The 25131-nt window shown below is 41.2% G+C and overlaps 1 protein-coding gene across 14 annotated transcripts in view; it reads right to left on the bottom strand.

The window, feature by feature from the left end:
- kiaa1109 (KIAA1109 ortholog) overlaps nucleotides 1–25131 on the bottom strand; it is an 84906-nt gene that overhangs the window by 52049 nt on the left and 7726 nt on the right. For 12 of the 14 annotated variants that reach the window (XM_034575553.1, XM_034575555.1, XM_034575564.1 and 9 more), the window contains exons 7-35: nucleotides 24880–24961; nucleotides 24527–24720; nucleotides 22906–22985; nucleotides 22515–22665; nucleotides 22029–22185; nucleotides 21483–21567; nucleotides 20084–20175; nucleotides 19804–19921; nucleotides 18773–18928; nucleotides 17334–17431; nucleotides 16884–17068; nucleotides 14755–14861; nucleotides 14388–14617; nucleotides 13048–13266; nucleotides 12540–12677; nucleotides 11697–11873; nucleotides 11204–11332; nucleotides 10063–10182; nucleotides 9600–9931; nucleotides 7916–8166; nucleotides 7349–7589; nucleotides 6682–7173; nucleotides 4875–5148; nucleotides 4351–4488; nucleotides 4149–4219; nucleotides 3832–4005; nucleotides 2655–2775; nucleotides 2331–2480; nucleotides 262–389 (exon numbers count right to left, since the gene is read on the bottom strand). In XM_034575553.1, coding sequence (XP_034431444.1) covers nucleotides 262–389; nucleotides 2331–2480; nucleotides 2655–2775; nucleotides 3832–4005; nucleotides 4149–4219; nucleotides 4351–4488; nucleotides 4875–5148; nucleotides 6682–7173; nucleotides 7349–7589; nucleotides 7916–8166; nucleotides 9600–9931; nucleotides 10063–10182; nucleotides 11204–11332; nucleotides 11697–11873; nucleotides 12540–12677; nucleotides 13048–13266; nucleotides 14388–14617; nucleotides 14755–14861; nucleotides 16884–17068; nucleotides 17334–17431; nucleotides 18773–18928; nucleotides 19804–19921; nucleotides 20084–20175; nucleotides 21483–21567; nucleotides 22029–22185; nucleotides 22515–22665; nucleotides 22906–22985; nucleotides 24527–24720; nucleotides 24880–24961 — 4890 coding nt within the window. The remainder of the gene's footprint in view (nucleotides 1–261; nucleotides 390–2330; nucleotides 2481–2654; nucleotides 2776–3831; nucleotides 4006–4148; nucleotides 4220–4350; nucleotides 4489–4874; nucleotides 5149–6681; nucleotides 7174–7348; nucleotides 7590–7915; nucleotides 8167–9599; nucleotides 9932–10062; nucleotides 10183–11203; nucleotides 11333–11696; nucleotides 11874–12539; nucleotides 12678–13047; nucleotides 13267–14387; nucleotides 14618–14754; nucleotides 14862–16883; nucleotides 17069–17333; nucleotides 17432–18772; nucleotides 18929–19803; nucleotides 19922–20083; nucleotides 20176–21482; nucleotides 21568–22028; nucleotides 22186–22514; nucleotides 22666–22905; nucleotides 22986–24526; nucleotides 24721–24879; nucleotides 24962–25131) is intronic. The other 2 variants (XM_034575565.1, XM_034575552.1) reach the window with 1 other exon arrangement.

A 25131-nucleotide genomic window follows, 5' to 3' on the forward strand; every position in this document is an offset into this window, starting at 1 on the left:
TTTTATTTTTTTTTTTTTATTTTAAATTGTGCAGAAATCTTACACCCCTACTGGATCTGAAATCAATAGATGAATAGGAGCATATGACAACCAAACAGCTACAACTGAATCTCCCTGCAGGCAGTTTAAAGCATTAATAAATCGCAATTTACAGCAAGTCTAATCTCTCTGTGGACATGACCCAAAAAGCTTAGTCAGTGTAAACACACATACACAAACAAAACAGACATACAATGACATGAGGAGTAGTGTAGGCATTACCTGTTCATCCTGAACTGGGTGGCGATCCTGTCGAAGCACAGTGCCACAAGTGACACATGGGTGACACTCTTACTGGAGCAGGACGGTGACCCCTCCTCTACAGAGGCCTGCAGGAGGCAGAGGTTCACCTGCAAGGAAACACAGCAAAACAAACAGACAACTGAACCAAGCTGAACTAAACACCACTGTGCTGAGTTGTATTCTTCTTTAAAATATGTTTTGGTCTACAGCATATGAAGAATTACAAGTAGTGTTGTCAAAATAGCAAAACGTTGACTTTGATGGGATACCTGCTGGAATATCTCAATACTGAAACAGTACTGCGAGCATGTTCTCATTTATTGATATTTTACATATCTTTGATAATAATATATATTTTTATGTAGCACCCAAGACAAAGTTATAAAGTGCTTCATACAAAAAAATAAAAAATAAAAAACACACACACCATTTGATTAAATAGAAAACTAGAACATGTGCTCAGTGGAGCACAGACTTTTAAGCTTTTTCACTATGAAATACCAGATTTACAGTAAATGTCATTTATTTTATGTTTATTATTTTAATATGTCTTAAATTGTGGTAATGTTCTCTTAAATGTTTGTTTTTGACAGTGAATTGGAACATTTATAACATTAATCGTTGGGTTGATGTCAATCAACGTTAGATCAAGGTCGTAGTGTTATTAAGCTTTTATACCAGAAGTCCACTACACTTGAGCCAATGTGAGTGCTTTGATGGTTGACTCTACATTTAATGCTACTTAGCAGTGTTTTAATGAGACTCAGCACACCTCCATGGTGGAGGTCTGAATTTTACTGAACACATTTTATAGTAATAACAACATTAAACGCCATGATTACCATAATCAGTACAGATTAAGTATGAATTGATAAATTCTTTTTGGTTTTATTGATTTGCAAACTCCTGAATGCCTGAATTATAACAGCTTGCAGATATATTTTAGTTAACTTTACCATTTTGAACATTATGTTTGCATATAGAGATGTTTGCCACACTTTTGAGCTAGCTAAAAAGATGAAGCCAAATTCATGGACATCTGATGAGAGCACATCACTGCACATCACACATGCATTGACTCGCCATCACACATAGACAAAACTCATAGGCCGGTTGACCTGCGGAGGAAGTCCAGCGAATTGGGTCTGGACTATCTCCCGAGTTTTAATTTTGCACATGCACAATGCAGCGGGAGATTCTCCGTTCAGACGCGATCACAACAGCAACAAAATCTCCGCAGGATTCAGGTGAGTGGGGGTGCAGCTGGTAGATGCTGGACGTAATGTATTAATTCTACTGCAGGGATCATGTGTTTTTGTTTACTGCACACCGACACCGGCGTCGGCTCTTATCACCACGACATCTATATTTTTTTCATATTTACGTCTGTCAAATTAGAAACGTCATTAGCCCCACCCACTTGCTTGCGGTGAATCCTGCAGAGGATCTCCTGCTGTGCGCTCACATCGGCGCTTCCAGACTTTCTGTAGACTTTATACTCTGGGCCAGACGGAGAAAGTAAAAAAACTCCGGAAACTATCACTTGGACATTTGTGTTCACACATACACGTCCTCCAGAGAAAATCTGAAGGTTCTGTCTTAAAGTGCATGTTTTCAAGCAGCTATAGTAAATAAGGCTCTTATTAAAACACTTTCATTCCTTTAGTGCTGATACTAGATAAATGGGGTATTGTACAATTTTTAATATTGTGATACATTTCTGGTATCGGTGAGCTGTGCAAATTAGATTAATTTATGTATCAAATCAAATATCTAGTAAAAGCAGATTTTAATGCTCACACAGTGGAACAGAAAAAGAAAATTATTATATTTAACTGTGGCATCATTAATAACAAACATTAATTCAGATTTTTTTTAAATGACTTTGAAGAATAAAAAAAAATATGGCTTTATAAGACAACCCTACACACTGCAGTGAGCGTGAATTAACCATCAGAATGTAAAGTGATGTACAGCTACGCTCATGCTGCTCTTGAAAGTCTCTCGGTCAGAGTTGGCCTCTCATTATTCAGGGTCATGGCTCTCACCTTGGGGATGGAAACGTTGGCTTGAAGGCCCTTGATTTTCACATTATCTGGTTTGACGGACAAGTCAGTCTGCCCGTTGGGGATGTTGATGGAGCCAGGGGTCGTGCCCTCTGTCTTGGACACCTTGTGCTCCTGCTTGCCTGTTTGGCTCTGAGTGGGTACAGATCCAAAACAGTGAGACATCAGTAAATGCGCAGAAAAGTGTGTGTTTATGAAACCAGTCAAATCTCACATCTAAAAACACTTATTTCACACCATAGAAAACACAGAGGGAAATGTTTTTCAGTTTTTCATGTCTGATTTGGATTAAATCATTTTACTCACAGACTCAGTGACTGTGGACTTGCTGATCTGATAGGCTTCATTGAGGACCTTCCCGTGCAGGTCGTCCAGAATTGTTGCAGGATGTCGAATACTGGCAAAGTGAACCATGGACTCAATGTACCTGAAACACAGAAATGACACAGACACAGTTTCGAGGCATTAGAAATCTTTTGTTTTACCTAGCTGATGATTTAACACTTCTGTAAAAACGCAAAGATGAAAACTGTAAGAGCATTGTCATAAATTACTTCCATATTTAAGTATAATCACATTTACTTTAGCTGCTTTCACAGATGTCCAGACGTTTTCCTGAAATTTTCTAGAGGGGCTGTATCTATGAACCCAAAGAGTCAGTTGCTGCAGACAAACTTTTCCTGCCAGACCCCCGTGGAATGTGATAAAATACAGCAGTATGTGAATACAGCAGGAAAATTTCAAGGAAATTCACAGCGAGCATGTGTTTGTGTCGTATTGTTTCCAATATTAATATCTCATTTTGATAATAGAGGTGTTGTACACGTATGAGACAACGAAAAAATGTATACCACCTGTCCTGCCTCCTGCGTGCTCTACCCAGGCACCACCCCTCACCTGAATTTCCTTTAGATTTTCCTGAACACGTCTCACTCAAACAATCTCCTGCTGCATTCTTCATATGTAAAAGGCAGACTCCGAAAAACACCCAATGTTCCAGATCTCATTTTTGAAAACAGCTTATGTAACCACTTGAATTCTTGCCAGTCTTTAACCTCCTACCTACAGTTTAACCATCAACCAGGAGCTCCATGTACATACTTTGTTGCATTGTTAACCCAGAAGTGTTGGACTTTGGAAAACTAAAGATTCACACTGGTAGACAACCAAGAACGAGATCAGACTCTGAAGCACCGTCAGCAGAATTTTAGAGCCAAGCTGCAGTGTGCATGGGGATTAAAAAGACTTAAGGTCAAAAAGCAGCATCAGACTAAAAATAACTTACTATGTGAGAAAGACTGGGGAAGACAGATTCATATTTATTAATAAGGATTTTCAAACTGAGATTAAACATTTTGTTTTTGGAAAAGTGGTGTAAGGAAGCACAGAGGTGAAACAGAAAGGTTGTGGAAAAAAGACAATTAATATTTTATGAGAGCTGAAAGAACACACAGAAAAAACACTATGGAGGCCTGGTAGCTACCTGTCCAGGGATTCAGCCACAAGGGGCGTGAGAACCACATTGACCGCCCCCTTCACCTCCACAATGGCAGTGGTCCTGGTCTGAGCTAAAGGCTGCTCCAGAGTCCAGTCGTCTGTTGTTGTGTCCTCGTCTGTGTTCTCCATGGCTCTCTTATCCAGGGGGGTGTATGGTGTACTGTGGACGAGCAAAGACAACATTTCTGATTCTGCAGCAAATTTAAAGGATCAGTCACAGCTGCTGGAAAGAAGCCATTCATCATTCAGATGCACCTTTAAGTGGTTTTATGTTAATTTAAAAAAAAGGTAATTCTTAAATACCTGTTATTCTCTCCCATGAGCTGAATTCCTCTGTCCAGTAGAGAACTGGCTGACAGGCCCTGCTTTATTACCTGACATGCAGAAAAAATACAATGTATTTAAGATGAAGATGCTTTTAACAGCTATTACCAACATACAATTCTAAAGTTTATAAAAAATGTTTACATGAAATACCAACTACTTTCAATCATTAGTCAAAGACCTTAAAACTGGGTACGGAAAGCTGGTCAAAGGAGGCGGAGCTCTCTTCACTGGTGGGCGTGTCCAGGTCTAAGGGGCGGTGAAGAGAAGACTTGGAGGTCCTTTTATTGGTGGGTTGCTTGACCGACCAATTTGTGACCTGGCAGAGCCGGGGGAAAAAAAGATAAAATAAAGTCAATGCAGTTTACTGGTTATATGTGTATTTAATCTTACTGGGCTGATATAATTGGATGTAATTTTTCAGTGCACACTCCTCTTTGAGCTGAGCAATCACTTCTTGGTAGGACACAGCAGCCACTCTCTCCATAAACTGATAATTATCTCTTTAGAATCCGAAGAGCAGTGACAAATTTCAACTGTCACTCGGTGCAGTGGATGTTGAGAATCAAACAACCAATCAAACACAGATAAAAGTTATTAGATGACGGAAGCTGTGAGAGGAACGCTGCAAAGTGATGGATTCTCTGATCCAAAAAACAAATGTTCATTAAAGATGAGATATGGACCAGAAGTCGAACAATTTACCTGGTAGTGGGCCAAGTAGTTCTGGTAGCACGCCATGACGTGTGGCTGTCGGGTGACTAGACCGGGTTCAGACGTCTTCTCCGCCTCCACCGAGCTCTCCTCCTCCATGGCCAGGGCTGAGACAAAAGAGGCCTGCGACATGTGGCTGGGCAGGGGTTGGGGCGGGAGCGGCGGCAGCATTGGGGGCATCGGCAGCGGACGTGGCTCAGTGATCAACTCTCCATTGAGAACATATGTGAGGGGACCCTCAACGCTGTGGTAGATGGAGCTCCGGCTGGGGGAGGTCAGAACACTTATCAGTTAAGTATGTCAAAATACTGTTGAATAATGTTGTTATACATTCCCACCTTGGCACAACAAATCAGAGATGATTTAATAATAGTATTTCTTTCCGCAGCATTACAGCCAATATTAAATTCTGACACCTCTTCTGTGTTTAAGCTCATTGTTGCACGAGCTTGTGGGAGCAGAAACTTTTCATAAGGCTGAATGGATTCTTTGTGTTTATGCGGAGACCGTACCAATCAAAAGGCGTGCTGAAATCAACGCGAGAACATTTAGGGGTAATATTAAAAATGACAAGGTAGTTGCATAACAACACTGAAATCCAATTTGGGAAACACACCAGCAGTAAGTGGCTGCCCAAGGATCAAACATCTAATTTGCTGCAGCCCTTCTGCATCACACTCATGATCAAATTAAAGCAATAAATGAAAACTGCAGCGTGTATCACTTGGGGCAAGTTGCTTTACGCGATAAAAATGTAAAACTTGTTGGGTATTAAACATAAAAATCTCATGACACCGTTAATGTATTCATGTATAATGTGTCATCAAGACATTTTTACAGTCAATGCAAACTTATTAGCCTGAGTCATCAAAAGTTATTTGACCCATGTGTTTACTGCTTTTCATTCCAACCTGCAATGGTTTCTAAACACAAACACCAATGCGTGAGGTTTCTGTAATATTTGCTTATGAACCCAGTTATCATGAAACATTGAGAAAAGATAAGGACAAAATAGAACAGTATTTGTTTTTGTAAAATCTTTTGCATGAAACTATTAAAGATAGCTCGACATTTCACAGCAGAAGCCCTAAATTTGAACTGAAAAAATAAAAAAAGGAAAATGTGTGCACTCATCACAATCTTAAAATGTAAATCATGCAGGGCCCTTCAGACTGTCCCTTTAACATTATTCATAAAGGGTAACGCTTAAAGCAACCTGGCATTAAATCATCTGCTGTTAAACAGACAAAGTAGGAAACTCTCTGATGTTACTGTGAACTATGTCACCTTATCTTCATATTTAACTTGTACTTGCAAGGTTAGGTGTAACAGTTTCACTGTATATACCATGGTAAGAAAATCGATGGTTATCATACCATGTACATGTGTTTATTATGGCATTGAAGAAAAAAAAATGCTAAAGAAAAACTGTAGCTGATCAATCACATTTCAGGCACGGACAGTGTTCCCCTGGCCCCGCCCCTGGATTCCACCCTTTAAATTATCTGAGAATCATTAGTAGATTTGTCCACAATCAAAATAATCATCGGTTCTAGTATAATACACAATAGTTGGAAACAAAGAGCTGGAGGAGAAATTTAACCTATAATAAAGTGTTTGTAAAACCAATAATATATTTTAGGGTTAATGTAGTATTTGTCCACAGCTCTACATTGTGACATTTTCTGAGACAGACTATTCAACAAGTCGCATCTAGAATAGTTGAAACTAACTTTTTTGAGCTCTACTGGCAAAATATTCATCGCTCATTTAACTTCATGTTATCGTATCAGCTGACCTGTAGTTCTCCATGTGATACGGGGGCTGCTGTGGCTGCTGCATCTGCTGCCTCCTCTTCTTCTTGCGGCCTGGGTACGTCCCTGGACCCTCATCAGCGCTGCTGATTGGCTCGAAGTCCTCAGCGGCAGAGAAGTAGGCCTCGCTGTCGGCTACGGACATGCTAGAGTCAGCAGAGCGGTACTGATGGAAAGTGTTGGAGTCTGCTGAGGGCGTGAAGGGAAAGGAGCCGTAGCTTCTGCGCTGCCGGGGTGAATCCAGGACGTTCTCGTCGCTGCGTGAAACCTCACTGCTGAACTGGACGCCTCCAGACAGCACTGGAGGGGGCTTGTCGGTGAAGACGGCAGCTGAGAGGCTCTTGGTGCTGCCCAGCCGACTGGAGTGTACAGAGGACTGACGCTTGAGAGGAGAGCAGAGGGGAGAGCGAATGGAGGAGCGATCGTGGGAGCTGTTGGGGGAGACTGGTGAGGCTTCTGGTACTTCCCCTAGGGTGCTGCAATATAACAGGAGAAAGAATAACATTTAGAAAAAGATAACTGAAATTGAAAAATCAATGATTATAATTGATGCCATATAGTGGCTCCAATATTCTCTCCCCACTAACAATTTTATGTTAAAATACATTACATCACAGGAAAAAAAACTATGAGTAATTCTATGTTACTCACTCAGCAGGGCTTTTGCCGTTCATGGGCAACATGCGCTCCTCTGTGCTCGGTGAGGGTGTGTCCCTCTCCCCGGCCAGCAGGGGCAACGCAGCACTGGATGAACTATTTTCTTCAGATGAGGAGGCGGAGCTGTGGCAGCGTTGAGGTACCTGAAGACTGAGGTGCTGCTGACCACGCCTCTCAGGCAGCTCAGGAGGCAGGCATGGCGAGTGTGTGTCCGTTTTCAGTCCAACAACTCTCCCTGAGAAAACACGGAGAGAGCACTCTTTAGATAATATCAGATGTTACATTTGATCTGGACACATTTAGAGAGTAAGTGAAAAATAAAAAGATCAATAATAAGTACGTGTAATAATGCACTTATTTCAAACATTCTCATGTAATAAACCCCCAGATAGAAAAGAATACATTTTTAAATTTTAAATCTTGTTTTAATATCAAACTAAACCATTGTGGATCTTAAGTAATCATCGTTTTCCACAAGAAACCCCTACAGAAACTCCAGGAGGAGAACCATTACTCTCAAGGAAATCAGGAGCTGTAGAAGAAATCACAGCGAATCCATACCGTCCACTTTGGGTGTTTCCTTTGTAATGATCCACTCCCCAGGCTGTAGCAAGGACTGGCCATAACACATGTCTGACTCAGAGCTGGAGGAGTAGAAGGCAGAGGAGGACGACGGCGTCAGCTCCTCCAGCCTGAAGAAGTCCAGGCCCATGTTGGTGCCTCCGAAGAACCTGCAGCCTCCGAGGCAGCCGCAGCGGTTCCTACTGCGCTTGTTGCGGATGCCGGCCTCTTCTGGCCACAGGAACCAGAGTCTGAGGAGACGAGGGGAGGGGAAAAAAAGGAAGAAAGAGACCAAAGAATAAAATAGGGCTGCAACAATGAATTGATTAAGCTATCGGTTATTCACTACTTAATTTATTGCCAATTATTTGAAAATCAAATATTCAGTTTGAGTGGTATTTTAACAGCATCGTCAAAATGTAAATATTTTCTGGTTTCTTTGCACCTAATGACAGTAAAGTGAATATCTTTGGTTTGAGGACATAAGAATCCAATTGAGGATCTTGGGGTTTGGGAAACAGATCGGCAGATGTAGTGGAGCCTCTGTGAGGGACTGGATCTTTGTACATGTAGTCTCTCTGAAAGTTTAAACATCTTACTATATTTTATCTGTCAAATGACTGGTATGTCTGTGTTAGTCTCCCTGTCTTGGTTAACATCTAATAATTAAATCATTTCCTCATTCAGTTAATATGTCTGTGGAGATTCTCAGTCATCCAGGCCCTGGGATATCCAAGTGCTAAAAAACTGGTCAACTGGACTTAAAGGGATAATTCACAGAAACATTTTAATTCACTCATTATCTACTCACCACTATGCCGATGGAGGGGTGGGTGAAGTGTTTGAGTCGACAAAACACTTTTGGAGTCTCAGGGGTAAACAGTGTTGCAGCCAGATTTCAATACAATTGAAGTTAATGAGACCCTTTCTTCAGCCATAAAAAAACAACGGAAAACTGCATCATTTACACCATGTTTTAAGCCTAAATGACTGAGGTGCTGCTGACCGGAAACCGCACACAAGCTCTGGCCCTAGGGCACGTGCGGGATGCGCGCTAGCATCGCAACGTCCGCTACAAGACTTTTAGGCTTAAAACACTGTGTAAATGACCTAGCTTCGAGTCGAATATGAATGTCGGAGCTTGCGGACACTTGGATGACACCACACGAGCAGTATGGAGGCATGTTATGTATTTTTCTATTGTTTTATTATGTCTGAAGAAGGTGTCAACTTGGCTGCAGTGTTTTCTGGACTCAAACACTTCACCCACCCCTCCGTCGAGTAGATAATGAGTGAATTTTCTTTCTATGGTGAACTATCCCTTGTCATGTCCAACTACAAGCTAGAAAAGAACATCTATACTGATAATGGCCCCCTGTAGACCTTTTATCATGTTAAATTCATTATCCAGAAGGAGGCAGATATCCAAGCTTATTATAACATATCATGAGCTGTATATGACAGAGAAAAAATGTTGACTTATAATTATGATGTGAACATCAGAATGACAATTGGTGACTCATTCTACAGAGGTCCACTGTAAAAAATAAAAAGATGAAATAAAGATGAACAAAAGTGACTGATGAGCTAAACAATACCACAATGCTGCAAAGTTGCTCTGGGGTAGTTCACATCATGTGAGATGAGGTAAAGCAAAAAACAGATGATGGTGTGAGCTTTCTACCTTTTGGAATGAGCATCGTGTAGTTCCAGAAAATGCCTCTGGACTTCACATTTGGCTGGGTGGTCAGCGGCCAAGGCAATGTCTGCCGTGATGAGGTTCAGGTTGACTGAACCTGCCTCCAGCCAGACAGAGCGTCGCAGCAAAGGGGGCTGACCGAGACCTAGTGGCTGACCCGGACCTTGACCCTGTCCGGCCAGCTGCAGCCTGGTCGCCTCACTGTGCGGCTGCTGCTCGATGTACTGCCGGATGTTGACGTCCTGCACCACAGCACTGATGCCCTCTCCCACTGCCTGGTTGTGCAGGTTGCAGTTGGCCACGCGAATAATACCCGTCTAGGGAGGAGGAGAGAAAGGAAAATTGAAAGATCTGAACAGGTGCCAAAAATTAAACACATATTTTTGAATGGACATTAGGTTAAACAATATATTAACTTTAAAATACAAAACTGGTGGGTCACAATTACTTTGACACTGGCAGCACAGCCGTGTTCCACAATGAAGAGATCCACTCCGTCCACAGCCAGTCGCGTCATGGTGTACTTGAGCTCCTCTGATGTGCGACAGTGACCTGGCAGGCAGCTCAGCTGAAAGACAACCACTGTTTAGAACCAGTAACCTTTGTTCTTACAAAGACGCCATCACCAATTTATTCTGACTACACTGCATAGCCTTCAGCCACAGCTGCTCAGCTGTCACAAACTAATGAGAGCTCTAAGGCAGGTTTGTTAAAAATATCCTTGTTAGTATTCACATACAAACAAGACATTTTGTGACTTGTTTTCTGTCAACTTCATTCCATACATCATGGTGTTGTCTGTTATGTTGCGTTGTGTATGGCTGCGGTGAGTAGATCAATAGTTTTGTGTTCCAGGCTGTTGTTCCATTTCTCCCACTGTATAAAAAGTGTGCGTTCTGAGTCATGCATCATTAGAGAAAGGTTCACAGTGGTTTATTATCTGATGTCATTTGCACATATATATTTCGCACTGGACACTTCTGACTGACATTTAAATATGACTTTAAAAAAGCATTTCAGCCATAATGGGCTAATTTACTAGTCTGCAGAGTGAGATTCTGTCACACAGCTGCTGACTCGTTTATAGCAAAGCTGGACAGCAGCGGGAGTGCTAATGAGTCAAGAGATGCAGCTCAAACTTTGTGTAGAATTTCCTGGTATACAGTAACTGGGTCTCAATTCATGGGCTGCTTCCTTCACATGTATTTGAAGACCGATTGCGTCACAGAGGCGTGACTAGGCTGTCCAATTTGTAATGCTCCTAAACATGTTACCGACAGATGTGTCCTCAAGATTTTCAAGAGGTAATGTCGTCACCGAGCAACTGATGTTTGAATATCAAGCTTCAACTGAATAGAAGAGCTAATGGCACAAGTGATAAAACCAATGGGCATTAAAACTTTCTCCTTGTGCCCAACTGCAGCTTTGTTGCTAAGCAACAGCAATAGGGATGGGACAAGCTGGTGACGCTGATCAAGAAAATCCTCTGTACACCATCTCATTTCGGTTCAGCCTTTGTCTACGTCCTGTAGACCGTGTCCTCTGAAGGAGGCGGACCCTGAATTGGGACACAGCTTGTGTGTTTGTACCTTGGCATCACAGATGCGACGGTCAGCTCCATGCTGGCAGATGACTGAGGGTTTGGGTTGTTCCAACTGGAACTCTCGGGACACCACGTGGAAAACAAAGGTTTCACCCCACTCTACTATACTGGCCAGCTAATAATCATAAAGACAGAAAGATACATTAGTGCCCCAAAAAAATGTAATAAACACTCACAAATGTATAAAATAAAAAAGGTTTAAAAAAGGAGGAAAAGAAGAAAAACCTACAATACAATCAAATATAATACAACATTACAATAAGTAAGATAAAACAATCAAAAAATAAATCAAATTATAACAATGCTTCTGAACACTATTAAGTCACAAAAGTAGCATTTGTGGCAGGATGTTTCTTGGATAGAATTACATTGTACAGGTGATTCATACAAGAAGTTGTCTTGTGACGTAAAGATTCATTGACATAATCGTACCAAAGGGCTACACGTAGATACATTAGCTTTAATACGCACACACGCACCTGTGGAATAGTGACCCTGCCGGTGAGCCCCCCAGCCTGCATGTCAATGAGCCAGGCATACTCCAACGTGTCACTGCCCGGAGGAATGCCCTGAGCAGAGAACATGGCATGGGCCCTCATCTGCAGTCCAGACAGACTTAGGTGGCCGTCCCTCAGGACACCGTCTGCTGTGGGACGCTGTGGGCAAGAGAGCATTTAATCAAACACTCAGAGTTTTAGTTTAAACCATTGCTTTGTAAGGTGTGGGCAAAAAAGCAAAAACTGAAAAAAGGTCATCTGCAGCGGCTGAAATCAATCTTTAATCTTTAAATATGATATTTTGTTTCCATAGTAATTCTCCACGTGGCATAAATAGAGATTGTTATCCCACCAGAGGACAGAGATGAGGGCCACGGGTTCTTTGACAGGGATTAGAGAAAGTTATTCACTCAAGGCAGGAAACAGGATCCAGAGCTTCCCCCCGGATTGTTTTTAGCAGCGGTCCATCTGATTCTGTGAGGTTATACAATGTGCAGCTGCTTATGCAAACGTGGCTGGTGCAAACATGGTTCACATTATGCAACACAGCTTTATTCGGGGTGTTTTCCAAGGACTGAGTCACCCTTTCAGTTAACAGAAGGAAGAGTAGTTGTTTGCACGATAATTCTTTAGTCTAATAATACCTCAAAGGTCTCTGTATTACTGTTTGACAGTCTTGTCTTATGTGTTCCTGAACTGCTAAGATGGACATTTAGTTCTACTCTTGTGATTTTATACAAATAACATTTAATGGCTAAACAATATCTCCACCCTATTGGAGCAAAAACCAGCAGCATCAGGCAGCTGTGTAGTTGTTTTTCATACCTGGTAGTTGTCACTGATGAATATGTGAATGGGAGACAGGAGCAGCTGAAGCATTGTCTCCTTGTAACCCTTCTTCATCTCAAAACACAGCCGCTCCAAGAAGCCCGATGGACCTTCGGGACCCTCGCTGCTGCAGTGCTGGAGGCAACCGAGAATGTTAACAAACACACAGAGTCGTGCATCAAACTGTTTTCATAAACATAAATTTACATCGATACAAACATTACTTGTAGGTTTAATTGAAAAAAAAGCCCGGTGAAAAACAGCGACTAGATATCTTTCATCTATTTATGTATATCAAATTTATATTATACAAATTAACTTTGTGTCTATGTAGCAACAGCTTGTTTGGCATGCACACAGTGCACATATCCATCATTTTTATTTCACACTGTAGTGATGGAACCGTTTCATTATATGGGACAGAACCCTAACATGCTGTGCCTCTACACTGATCTCTCTGACTCTGCCAACCCATTAACTGAACATTGGGAGTCATCCGTCTTACAATTGGAAGTCGGCCATGGACTTTGTAGAGGTTGATGAGCACAGTGATGTCCCAGGGACGCAGGTCCAGGGGGTGGAGGTCTGAGGTGTCTTTCCGTTCGCCGTCCTCCATGCCCAGAGGAGACCAGCCGAGGCCCGAGGAGGTTGAGGTGGATAACACAGGGCTGGAAACCGCCTCCTCAAAGTCTGTGTACATGTCATCCTCACCAAAATAGTTCTCCTGTGGGAACAGCAGGGGAGGTTTGAAGGCTCTTTGATGGATTATTGGAAACACCAATCCACTCGAGTGGATTATTACTAAACTAGAAGGACTCTCTGAAAGTGTGGACCTCAGCAAGGCTAATGCCATATTTCACCATGTCAAAGCAGTGTTTCCCACTAAATATCTTAGCTGTGACGGTCCACCATATTCTAATTTGTCCTGCCACAGTTTCATACTAAACCAAGAAACACTCGTGTTTTTTTACTTTAATTCTACAGATTTAAATCCATAATATTTTATACATTTTATCTTAACAAAAGACAAACACATTTCAGTGCATATTATAATGCAAAAATAGTCACCCATCTTTAGGGTTTTAAACACCCTGGTGTAATATGTAGTAGTTTTAAGCACTTTCAACGTACAAACACCTAGCATTCATCAATATAAGAACACAGATGCGAAACAATACAGTTTTAGAATACATCATGAATCTGACTTAGAGTTTTCGTAGAAAACATCTTAACAACAAATTTAAGAAAATTCTTAGGATGATATTGGTGAATGAGGTTTAATTTCTGTGCATGAGCATCCCTGCTCAAGCCATAGGTTGAATAAATTCTGAGGGAATTGTTGCAGAGTGAGTGCAAAGTGAAACTCAACTATTGGATCCGCCCATTTATTTGGATCTGCACCAACATGTTATGGTTATCCTTCCACTCCAAATTTCATGGTAATCAGTGCAGTCGTTTTTGCGCAATAGCATAATCCTGCTTACTAAAGCAGTTTTCAGACATGACCTGCGGGTAAAATCTGGAGAATTCACTGCTACCCGCAGTTTGCACAACGCAGCAGGCTGTTCTCTGCAAAGACGTGTTCAATCCAGTGGGGGATCCCCCACTGTGTTCTCACATCGAATTCTCCAGGATTTCTACGGACATTATACCGGGAGGCCAGGCGGAGAAAGTCTGAAGAAAGTCCGGAGAAACTCCAGACCGTCTAACTCTGACATTTGTGTTCACACATGCACCTCCTCCGGAGTGAAGTTCAGTGCTTGTCTAAAAGTAGCTTAACAGACAGACAAACAAAATGAGAATATAAGCTCATTGGTGGAGGTAATAATTCAAGTATTGTTTTACCTTGATGGAAACCAGTGCTCGGAGCAAAGGTCCGTAGAGGATGATTTGAGAATCTGGAGACATTTCCATCTCCACATGAAGTCTGTCAGGGGGAAGCTCGCATGGGTCAGTGGGCAACCGGCTGTGAGCAGCTGAGGAAGATGTTGCGAAGCGTGGCGGGACGTTGGGGGGTATGGATGGTTGTTCCGGGGGACGCATAGCTGACAGCACGGACTCTTCCATCTCAGACACTAGATAAACAAAGCAAGCAAGTAGTGGATACGATTATGAAAAACACTGATAAGTTGAAGATTTTACAGACAGTTAAAACTACTATTGTTTGATAAAAAACGACAGTAGAAAGCTGATATGAAAGCAGTGCGCGTACATGACTGTTTGAGTTGCTCATCAGCCTTCTGGGGATAGATGGGGTGCCAGGTGTAGTCAATGATGAGCAAGAAGTTGGGTACACTCCAGCAATCCACCCAGCCAGCTCTGGAGTATGGAAGGAAAAAACATATGCACTCAGTACACCGTCATCGTGGTGAATTTCTCATCATTTCAAATAGATTTTCCAGTTCATCATTTGCTTTATGAACCGTTCAGCTCGTAGACCTACAGTAGAGGCAACAGAAACTAAATGGGCTGCAGCGACAGAGTGCACCGGCTCACACAGTGTTCGATCGTAACCTCCCAGGAGGGTAAGCAGGTCTCTTGCAGTGTTATATCAGTATGGTCTGTCTCTGGGCTATACATAATAAATGATCTGGATGTTGAGTTATCATGTACAGACCAGTGCACAGAGTATGCATCTTTAGCATCTCTGAACTCTCACTGAACTTTAGGGTGGTGCTTACAAAGTGGCACAAGGTTGTCCAAAATGGTTGCAGACTAAGATGGATGTTGATTACTTTCTACTCCAATGCAATTATAAAAAAGCATTGCATAACATGTTCACCTTGTTTTTTTTTCCGTTTTTTTTTAAAGAAATCAATAACGCGAGGGGAATTGGTCCACTGATCCAATCAAACCAGGCAGGTAACATTAGACCTGCCTCCTTCAAAAGGGAGCAAAGTGCAACTGCAGCAGCAGCATCACGGGTGAGGATACAGCTCAAATGGATTCAGAAGTCTCACTGCAGAGACTCTGCCATAATACAGTGTTTCCAGTAAATAATAAGAGATTGCTAACTTGGTGTGTGCAGCGCTATTTGCCATGTGTTCACTCTCGGTGATGCACTACCACTAGCTACCGCATGCTCTTGCTATTGTCCATATCATTTTTACAGTCCACCCAGACAGTCAGAGCTCACAGTTACAGCTGCAGTTGTGTCATGCAATGCATGACATCAACTGGAATCTGTTGCACACAAGAGTGACATTCATGCATGTGCACCCCTGTTACCGCCACAGATTTATTAATTCTGTGGGAATGATGTAGTTGACCTTTGCATTAGGGCAGGGGTGGGGAACCTTTTATCTATCAAGGGCATTTAAATTTTCATAACATCTTTCGAGGGCCATACTTAATTATTGTTTATCATTAACATATAAATCAAACCAGGGTTCCAGACTAGCTTTTTACATTGGCTGCACTGGTGCTTCACTAGCACATAATTAAGGTGACAGAAATTTTTCACTGTGCCTTTACGGAATGCAAATAATACACCTATTAAAACTTTTCTTGACAGTTCCCATATACATTGGTAATGTCCTAATTAGGGCTGGGTTTCGCCACTAATTCCCAAATCGATTAATTTCCGGTTCTCAAGGTCTCGATTCCATTCAACATCAAACCTCTAATTTGGGGCATTATTAAAAATATTATGATAGTCCTGTCACACTAACAAATTTTGTTGGACGTTATATATTCCCAGGAAATTTTGTGATGAATGATATTGTCGTTATTTTGAAACCATTTTAAACCACTGATAATGCAATGGCATAAGCATGCAAGCAGGCTACACCCTTTCAAAGTGCAATTGACTGAATTCTTAAGAAAAAATATTTGTTGGTATTTATGAATTGCCTCGTGGGCCAGATCAAGCAATCTTGCAATCCGCAATCCGTACAAGGCCCGGAGGTTGGACGTTCCCCACCCCTGCATTAGGGTTTACACTACACTCTGCAATTACCTTTACCTTAAATACTTTAAAACAAAAATATTTAAAAGAAAGAACTTACTTCCTACTATCCAGGTAAAGTTAATTAGGTACTTTTACCTGAATACATATGTCAATTTATTTGTACTTTTACTTAAGCAAAATTTAAGTACTTCCTCCACCACAGCATCTAACTTAAAACCAGCAGACAGCAACTACTGAACCAACCAAAGCAAGAAAAGTGAAGGTCAGTGGTGCATTTTCTTGAAATTAACTCCTACTACCTTGGGAAACATTTCCTTCCTACCTAAGCGCTGATGTGAGCCAGTGTTGCGATGGTGAGTCACCCTGCTCTTTGCTAACATGCTCACTTCTGGTCCACAACTAGAAAGAGATGGTTTGTAGGTTAAACTCACTCTGCGTGGGTGATGTTCCTCCAGCGAGACTTGTTGAGTTTAGGAGGAGGAGCACTGTGTATCTCTCCTGGCATGAACATGTCTGGGGGCAGCTTCATGTTCTGGTAGTCTTTGGCCAGGGTGAGGAGGGGGTAGCGGCTTGGGTGGCACTCCGGCAACGACAGTCGCATGTCTGTGTCCTCCGCCTGAGGTGGACAAAGCACGTACACATTTAAACACCCACATATATTCAGAGTTGGCGTCAGTTTTAACATCTGTGGGCGTATAGCAAAATCACTGAAGTAAAAAAAAAATCTGCATTTAACCAATATGAAAAATATACAGTCTGCAGTCATCTGTAGAAATATTTTCCAAACTAGAAAACACATTGCAATTACAATCAAATGAAACGTGGACATTTGACAGACATCTATTTTTGGACAAATCACTGTCATTTCAGGAATGATTTACCTTCAGGATGAAGCGGGTATGGCAGGTGGTTGGAACAAATTCATTGAAAGACAAAGTGAAGTCTATATTGAGCGTCTCACCGCATGCTGCCAGGTACACTGTAAAAGAACAATCACGCACCTAATTAGTCTGCTGCGCTCTTGGGATTCTGTGAAGTAAATACTGTACAACACATCCTGACAGATGAAGAGGAACAGAGTCAAAGTGTCCTGTCGAGGGCTTCAGCATTCAGTGATTGAGATGCATTATGACTGCCTTCATGGCTGGTTTAGAACTGTTTGTATTTTGTTGGGGGCTTTGTTTTGTTTTGCTAATGCTATACTAAATGCTAAACAGTAACCACATAACATGTGGTCACACTGCAAAACTACTGTATTACTCAATTATATTATTACAAAGGATTTTTATATCAGTAAATTAAATTTTACAATACATATTATTTCTTAATAAAACTAAATTGGGTGCTTTAAAAATCTATAATTTCCATGTTTCTAAGTGGCTTGTTCGGGGAAAAAAATGCTGTAAATGGAAGATGTCTCTCTTTTTGTCCTTTACTCTTAATTATCCCACAAATATCTGTACAATATACAGTTACAGAAAACTGCAATTTTACTTGTTGCCCCAATAAATTACTTAACCAAAGTCAAAGATATCTACCTACTAATCCCATTAACATATGTTGAACGCAAATCTCACAAACGGTTCATCTCATCAGCCTCACACTTGGCATGTGGATTCTTAAAATTCCAGGGAAGTGCAGTGTCACATTCAGTTTGATTTGGACACGTGATACGTCCAATTATAGCAAGCAGTTAATTAACAGGCAGTGCTGTGTAGTGTGGGGAAGGCAGCTGGTCTTCAGTCTGCAGACTGAGTTAAACATTCCTTCTACGTCCTTGGATAAACTACAGCAGCAGTCGGCAACTGGCAGCCTGCTGCCAATAATATCTGGCTGCCTGATTATTTAGATAATCTTATTTAACAGCCCTCTCAAATAGCAGTAAATCAGTACTATCTTACAATCTTACATACAAGCCACACAGGTGAACAGTAACAAAGCAAATTCAATTTCATTTTAGGAAAAACATAGACTATAAAATCTTCACCAAGATAAACCAAGTAGAATGAAGACAAACTTTTCTAACTTCCTTATGCATTATAGACTTTATATAAAAAGCTCTGCACACAACTTCCAGCACACGACCAATAAAAAGTGGCAGTACATTGTAGAACTGTCGAACGGAGGACTCACTAATGACATGAAAAATTCTAAAGCAGGCCAGTTTAAAACAGGCAAAGCACTAGTTATTTAATTCCTTTTTAACTATGTGCAATTTTGGAAAAAATATCTTAAATATCTTGATCTTGACTAAAAATATGGATCTTTTCTTCAATGCACAGTAGAAAGTAACTGCATCTAAAAGGAGCCTCATTTTTACCATTCTCTTGCTGCTTGGTGGAACAGTCAATCCAGTTGTGCTGGTTTGCCGCCCAGATCATCTCAAACTGGTGGAAAAGGATCTTGAATTTCCAGGAATAGGGCACAAAGGAGTAGATGTCTGGGGCGCTGTCACTCGCCCAGTCCTGGATCAAATCTAAAAAGAAAGAGGGATCAGTGAAGAGATGCTTTTCCTTTAAGTTTCATGCCTGAACCTATGATTCCACAAACTTCTGTCTGTCGGCCTTTCTTTTTGTCGTTGTGTGTGGAATGCATACCTTGAGAACAATTCATCTAATCAACTTCACACTTGACCACTAAGAATACTCATGAGAAGTGCAGTGACGAGTTTGGTGCAATCTTGGGCACCCGATACGTTCAATATTAATTTGTAGCAGTCAATGTTCGTGAGTGGGGTAGGGCGGGGACACAAACTTTTCTAACTTCACTATGCACCAACGACTGTTTATAATAAGATTTGCACACAACGTCCAGCACACAAGAAATAAAAAGTGACAGTATATTGTAGAACTGTTTGAGGAGGACTCACTGGCTGCATCACCGCCTGGTTAGGCAGCTGTACCACCCTGAACTGTAAGGCTCTACAGAGGGTGGTGAAGTCTGACCCCGATCACCCCAGCTATAAACTGTTCTGCCTGCGGCCATCTGGATGGCGGTACTGCAGCATCCGGGCTCGCACCACCAGGCTCAGAGACAGCTTCCTCCCCTTCCTTTTTTTAAATTTATTTTTTGCTTGTGTAATATAGCATGGCTAGAAGGGAGCCTGGGACCCAAGCATTTCAATGCCAGTGACTGCTGTGTGCAATTGTTGTGCACATGATAAATAAAGTCTTGAATCTTCAATATAATGACAAGGAATAATTCTGAAGTAGCTCCGGAGCATTAACACAGGCCAAGCAGACAGTCCATTCTAAACAGGCAGGTTTACAACAGGTGCTTCACTAGTTCTACTATTAAAATGTTACAGGCCAAATGCTGTCATGTGTCCCGTGTGTTTGCTGGAGGACTCACCTGTGAAGAAGTTCTTCTGTGCGTAGATGAAGTGGTATGTGGCCTTGTACACCTCGATCTCACACTGCCACGACTGAGGCATGTTCCACACCCGAGGGTAACTTGCTATCACATGGAACTGAATTCAAGGCAGAGACAGGTATTGACTTCACAACTGGCAGAGCGATTTCCATGTGTATACAGCAAGTTTGTTTCGCACCTGCACTTGCACTTTGGCAATAGTTTCAAATTTCTTTTAAAAAATATATATATATATATAGATAAATTGCCTGCTACTTACAGCTAACATCTCAGCTTCCAGCAGAGTCCTGTACTGCATGCTGCTGGTGGTGTCCACATGAAGCAGCTGACCTTTGATAGTGGGAGAGTAGCCTGAGGACAGAAGCAGAAAAGCAGAGACATCAATTCTCAGGAAATGTGACAGGATTCTTGGAAATAGTGTCAATTACCGGCAAAAGCTGCTTATGTTAACTAAATTTCTGGGGAGAGAGGAGAGCGTTGACTGATGTCTGATAAAATATTGTCTGCTCTATATGATAAATTATTACACATATCTCAACATCAGAGGTAAGACTGTGGCTGAGTTCAGCGGTGTTATTATGGATATGGCTTTAAATGTAATGATGTTTCTGGTGATGTTATGTGATCTTTGGTCTAGAACACTGTACAATATGGGCAATACTTAAATATTAATGTCAAGTTCACTTGACCCACCCAAAGTAATCTCATACAGCAACTTTTTAGTTAAGTCATAACATTAGGAGTTTCCACCACCTTTACAAAGTGCAAACATGGTTTTACAGCAATGGCAAAGAAAGACATTTCCTCTGATACGTCCAGTTTGGTGTTATCTTGGATTTGTTTCAGTCATCCCAGTTCTCCCTCAAACTTACCTCAGCCTCCACAAAAACTCAGTGTTCTCAATGTCATTTTTAAACCATTCAATAATGACCCTGTATAAATGAATTAATGAATGTATTTTTTACTGTTGTGTCACCCTGAAGCTCCTGGATCAAAGGAAAATACAATTTAAATGTGTTTTCCAGTTTGGGATTTATTAAGTAGATCCACCCACCCACCCCTCTATGGTGATGGTCGCCTGCCAAGAGCTTTAGCATTTGTTGCATTTAAATGAAAAGAAGTTACAATACTTGGGCAAGATGCTGAACCCCGAATGGCCCCTCATAGAAAAAAGTGCTGCCCATAGATGCACTGTATGAATGTTTGTGTGAATGGTCGGATGGCAAAATGTACAGTAGAGCTGTTTGAGTGGCCATCAAGACTATAAAAGCACTGTATAAATACAGACCATTTAAAGTGACTTACTATAGGAAATTGACAATTGACTTGAGTTGGGGATAGTAGGAGAAAAAGAAAAAAATAAGTGATAGAAGATAGACGATAAAATTGTAGCAAAAGCAAGATGTACTGTTAGCCCCTTTAATGCAGATTTCAGCACATTTCCATGATGATTTATTAAATGAGAAAATGTGAATGGCAAATGCATTAATTTCTAAATTGTATTAATTCTTTGTATTCATTCTAAATACTGAGCTTGTCTCATCATAGTATTATAATTATCATTATTGTTATTATCATTATTATAAGCTGATGTGTGCTTCTACGTGAAAAGGATTTGTTCTTGAGCCAGTGATCTCATTTCTGTGAAACACACTTACACGTACCATTCTCTCCTACAGTCATGGGAATGTTGACTTCCAAGTAGGAGCCTGCACCTACATTCACATGGATGGCATTGGTCTCCTAGTAACAGAGATGAAGACAGAGCAGGGGGGGGAGAGAGAGCAAACAGATAAATCATAGATGCTGTCAGATTATAAGAGAGGGTGGCTTACTGACTTAAATATCAAAGAAAGGCACCTAATCTGAACAAAACTAGGTTCAAAAGAGCTAATATAATGAGGCTCCTTCCCTGACTCTACCTGTTTTATGGTTTTATTGAATATGCATTTGTGTTGTTATTTAGTATGCACTCCACATACTTAGCTTTGTGGAAATCCCTGCACTGCCACGGGATAAAAATATGAAAAAGCATAAAACATGAACCAATATCAATAGCCAAAAACACAGTGAGGCATAAAGACTAAGACAAGGGGGGCAGCAAGGAGAGGAATAGAGATCAATGAGGGAGACAAGAAAGAGAGTGGGAGAGAGAGAGTGGGGAGAGAGAGAGAGAAGCACAAAAGAGAGAAAGAAAGATTCACCCTATTTTTGGTAAAAAGCAGATCGATGGTGGCGTCAGCGATGATGTTCATGCGTAGCTCGAAGGCCTGGATCTGCCTGGGTTTTCCTGGCTGGGCGACTTCTGTCACTTTCATGGCCTGATAATCAGCCGGAATGAAGAACTTCCACAGAGAGTCCCTGAGGAAAGTAGACACAGTATGTGGAGGTAAATCTAAGGCCATGTTTGTAAAGGCCAAATCCGAAGCCTTTAACGTGTGAGCTGTTACCTTTCAACAACAAAGACTCAAATGGAAAAAAACATTATTAACCTTATGTGCTAAAATACACACAAAAGACTGTGCAATGTTTCCCAGTTCAGGACTGACTGTGATTGATCAAATTACAAAACGTTTTGTTTGAGAATTTTGTTGAACATTATGATTTTCCCACACATTATTGTCAGTTAAAGCTGTGTATAATGCTGAGATTGACTAATACATTTTGAATTGCTGTGTTTTTCTACACACCTCTGACGATCGGCCCAAGGTCCGTAGTTGAAGTCGGTTCCTTTTCCGCAGACGATATCCAGACCCCAACACGGAGGCAAATCCTGCAGCTTATCCTCCTCGCTGCATGTTTCCACCTCCTCCCCACTCTCCTGCTCCACAGGGACCAGACCTGCAAATATACACGCACAGAAACAAGCAGATGTCAAAGCCTTGCTAACAAACCTAAAACAAAAGAACCCCTTTATAAATAATGGTTTGCTGGTTTACGTGTAGGCTACATTCAGTATTAATTTTGCATCATCAAACAGTCACTGCCAATATGTCACAATATGTTTTCTTTTAATTGTGTGTGTGTGTGTGTGTGTGTGTGTGTGTGTGTGTGTGTGTGTGTGTGTGTGTGTGTGTATACCTGGTTCATCTTGGTAGTAATAAATGTCAACATCATTGGACTGCAGCACCACAAACCCTTCCCCCATCAGTCTGGGAGGCCTACAAAAGAAATCCAGAGTCAAACATTACAGACAAAATCTAGTTTTCATTAAAAATAACAACATTCATAAATTAAAAAAAAGCAATAACGTCTGTAGCCTAATCTAAATAATTACATTAATGTTGACCAAGCAGCTCAGCAGGCATCTACATTTTCTATTCATTATACTATTGAAAATTCAGTTCATATTGATCCTGGCATGAAGACGCTTAATTCGATTTTTATGAAGCACAGTAACTTTCTTCTTACATATTTCACTGGACAATTCAATAAAGCTTCAAGAGATGTCAGGGACTGCTGGAGGTATAAATCACTGATGGCTTTTTAAAGAGGCAACAAGGTTTTATAGAGTGGCAAACTTAAATGCAATTTTACTTTCAAAGTCATTCAATTTTAAGTGGGGTTAACCGTTTTTGACTTTCCACTCCAGTGTATTACTTGGGTCGGCTGTGGCTGAGGGGGTATAGCGAGTTCGTCTTCTAACCAGAGGCGGTTTGATCCCTGTCTTCCCCATATGCATGCCGAAGTGCCCTTGGGCAAGATACTGAACCCCCAATTGCCCCTCATAGAAAAAATGCTGCCCATAGAAGCACTATAGGAATGTGTGTGTGATTGACTGAATGCCAATAAACTGGACTGTAAAGACTTGAAAAGCGCTATATTAAATACAGACCATTTACTTGGTACAGTTAAATTTGCCATTTGCAAAATTCTGCCAAAAAATCTTTGGCACTAAAATTGCCCAGTTCAGGTTCATCAACCCAAACTGTTATTCTATATCCAATAGCCTTAAGCTTTAAGAGGGCAGCAGCTGCTACACTAAGCAACGTAAAAGCAGTTCAGTAAACTGTCGCAGTTGCCCCATAAGATAACATTGTAGCCACTGCTGCCGTGTCACAGCTCCCAGCATAAACCATCTACTGGACCAATTCCAAAAGTTTTTGTAATTATCATTCATTTACACACCCACATTTATAAACATAGGGCTCGGGTTGAAAAATACTTGAATTCACTACACATTCACATTGATTATTTGAGCTTCAACATCTTATAAATGTGCCATAAAAACGTTGTACAAACAAGCAGTGAAAGAGAGAGTGAGTCCTGTGCCTGAGTGTGTTTAAGATTCACACCATACTATTCATATTACAATGTAAATGGAAAAACAGAGAGAGAGAGAGCAGTGCAAACAGTTATCCATTTTAAACTGAGTAATGAGCTCATTTACTGTAGTTACTATGTCACACCTGAAACATGACCGGCAAAGCATATTCTGAAGTTAACATTCTTCAGCCAAGAGCTTTAGCAATAAAAACGTTTTGGAGGAAATACAAAAACATAATTTGAAAAATGATGATGGTTACATGTTGCAAAAACTGCTTTGAATAAATAAATAGTAAATACTGTGTAATAATGTGTTACATTATATATTTAATGTATTTGGTATTACTTTTACATGAACTCCATTCTCAATTTTAAACAGCAAACCCTCTGAACTATCAGTCTTTGAAATTAGGTGATTTCACGGAGTTGTACTTACTCGTCATTCTGCATGCCCAAGTAGCGAGGACTAGGAACCAGCATGACACGCACATTTTCCAGTGAGCCTTTGACAATGTGCATGTACTGGTCCAGGTGGCTGGATGGAGGCTTGGTGGTGTACGTCAGGAAGGCGTCCTCAAAGTTCACACACAGAGTCTGCGGGAGGTAGTGGTTCCCGAACGCCAAGCGACCCTACAGGAAAGAAAACACACATGCGGTAGAAGAATTAAATCCAATTGCCTTTTTCCCCAAACAGTGTCCACAAGGCATTTTTATAATTGGAATCCTTGTGTCCTTTCTCAGACCCCTGACCAAAGTCCATGCAGTTTGTAAAATTTCTGAGGTACTCACAGTGCTGATGTTAACTTTGATGACAGGGATGAGGGAGCGCCACGACGACGTGGAGTCTGGAGTCTCTGCTTTGATGTTCACGCTGCACGAGGACCACAACACATTCAGGCTTACAACAGTTCAATAGCTCACCTCTGGGCCTCCACTCTCAATGCAGATAACAGAGGAGAAAGGTGAGTATGTGTGTTCAGATTATTCAGATAGCTTGTTATCAAATCTCCACACTTCAATCCTGTCTGATGGAAGGCTGCT

Source organism: Hippoglossus hippoglossus, chromosome 22, assembly GCF_009819705.1.
Source record: "Hippoglossus hippoglossus isolate fHipHip1 chromosome 22, fHipHip1.pri, whole genome shotgun sequence".
In the NCBI taxonomy this organism is placed as follows: domain Eukaryota; kingdom Metazoa; phylum Chordata; class Actinopteri; order Pleuronectiformes; family Pleuronectidae; genus Hippoglossus; species Hippoglossus hippoglossus.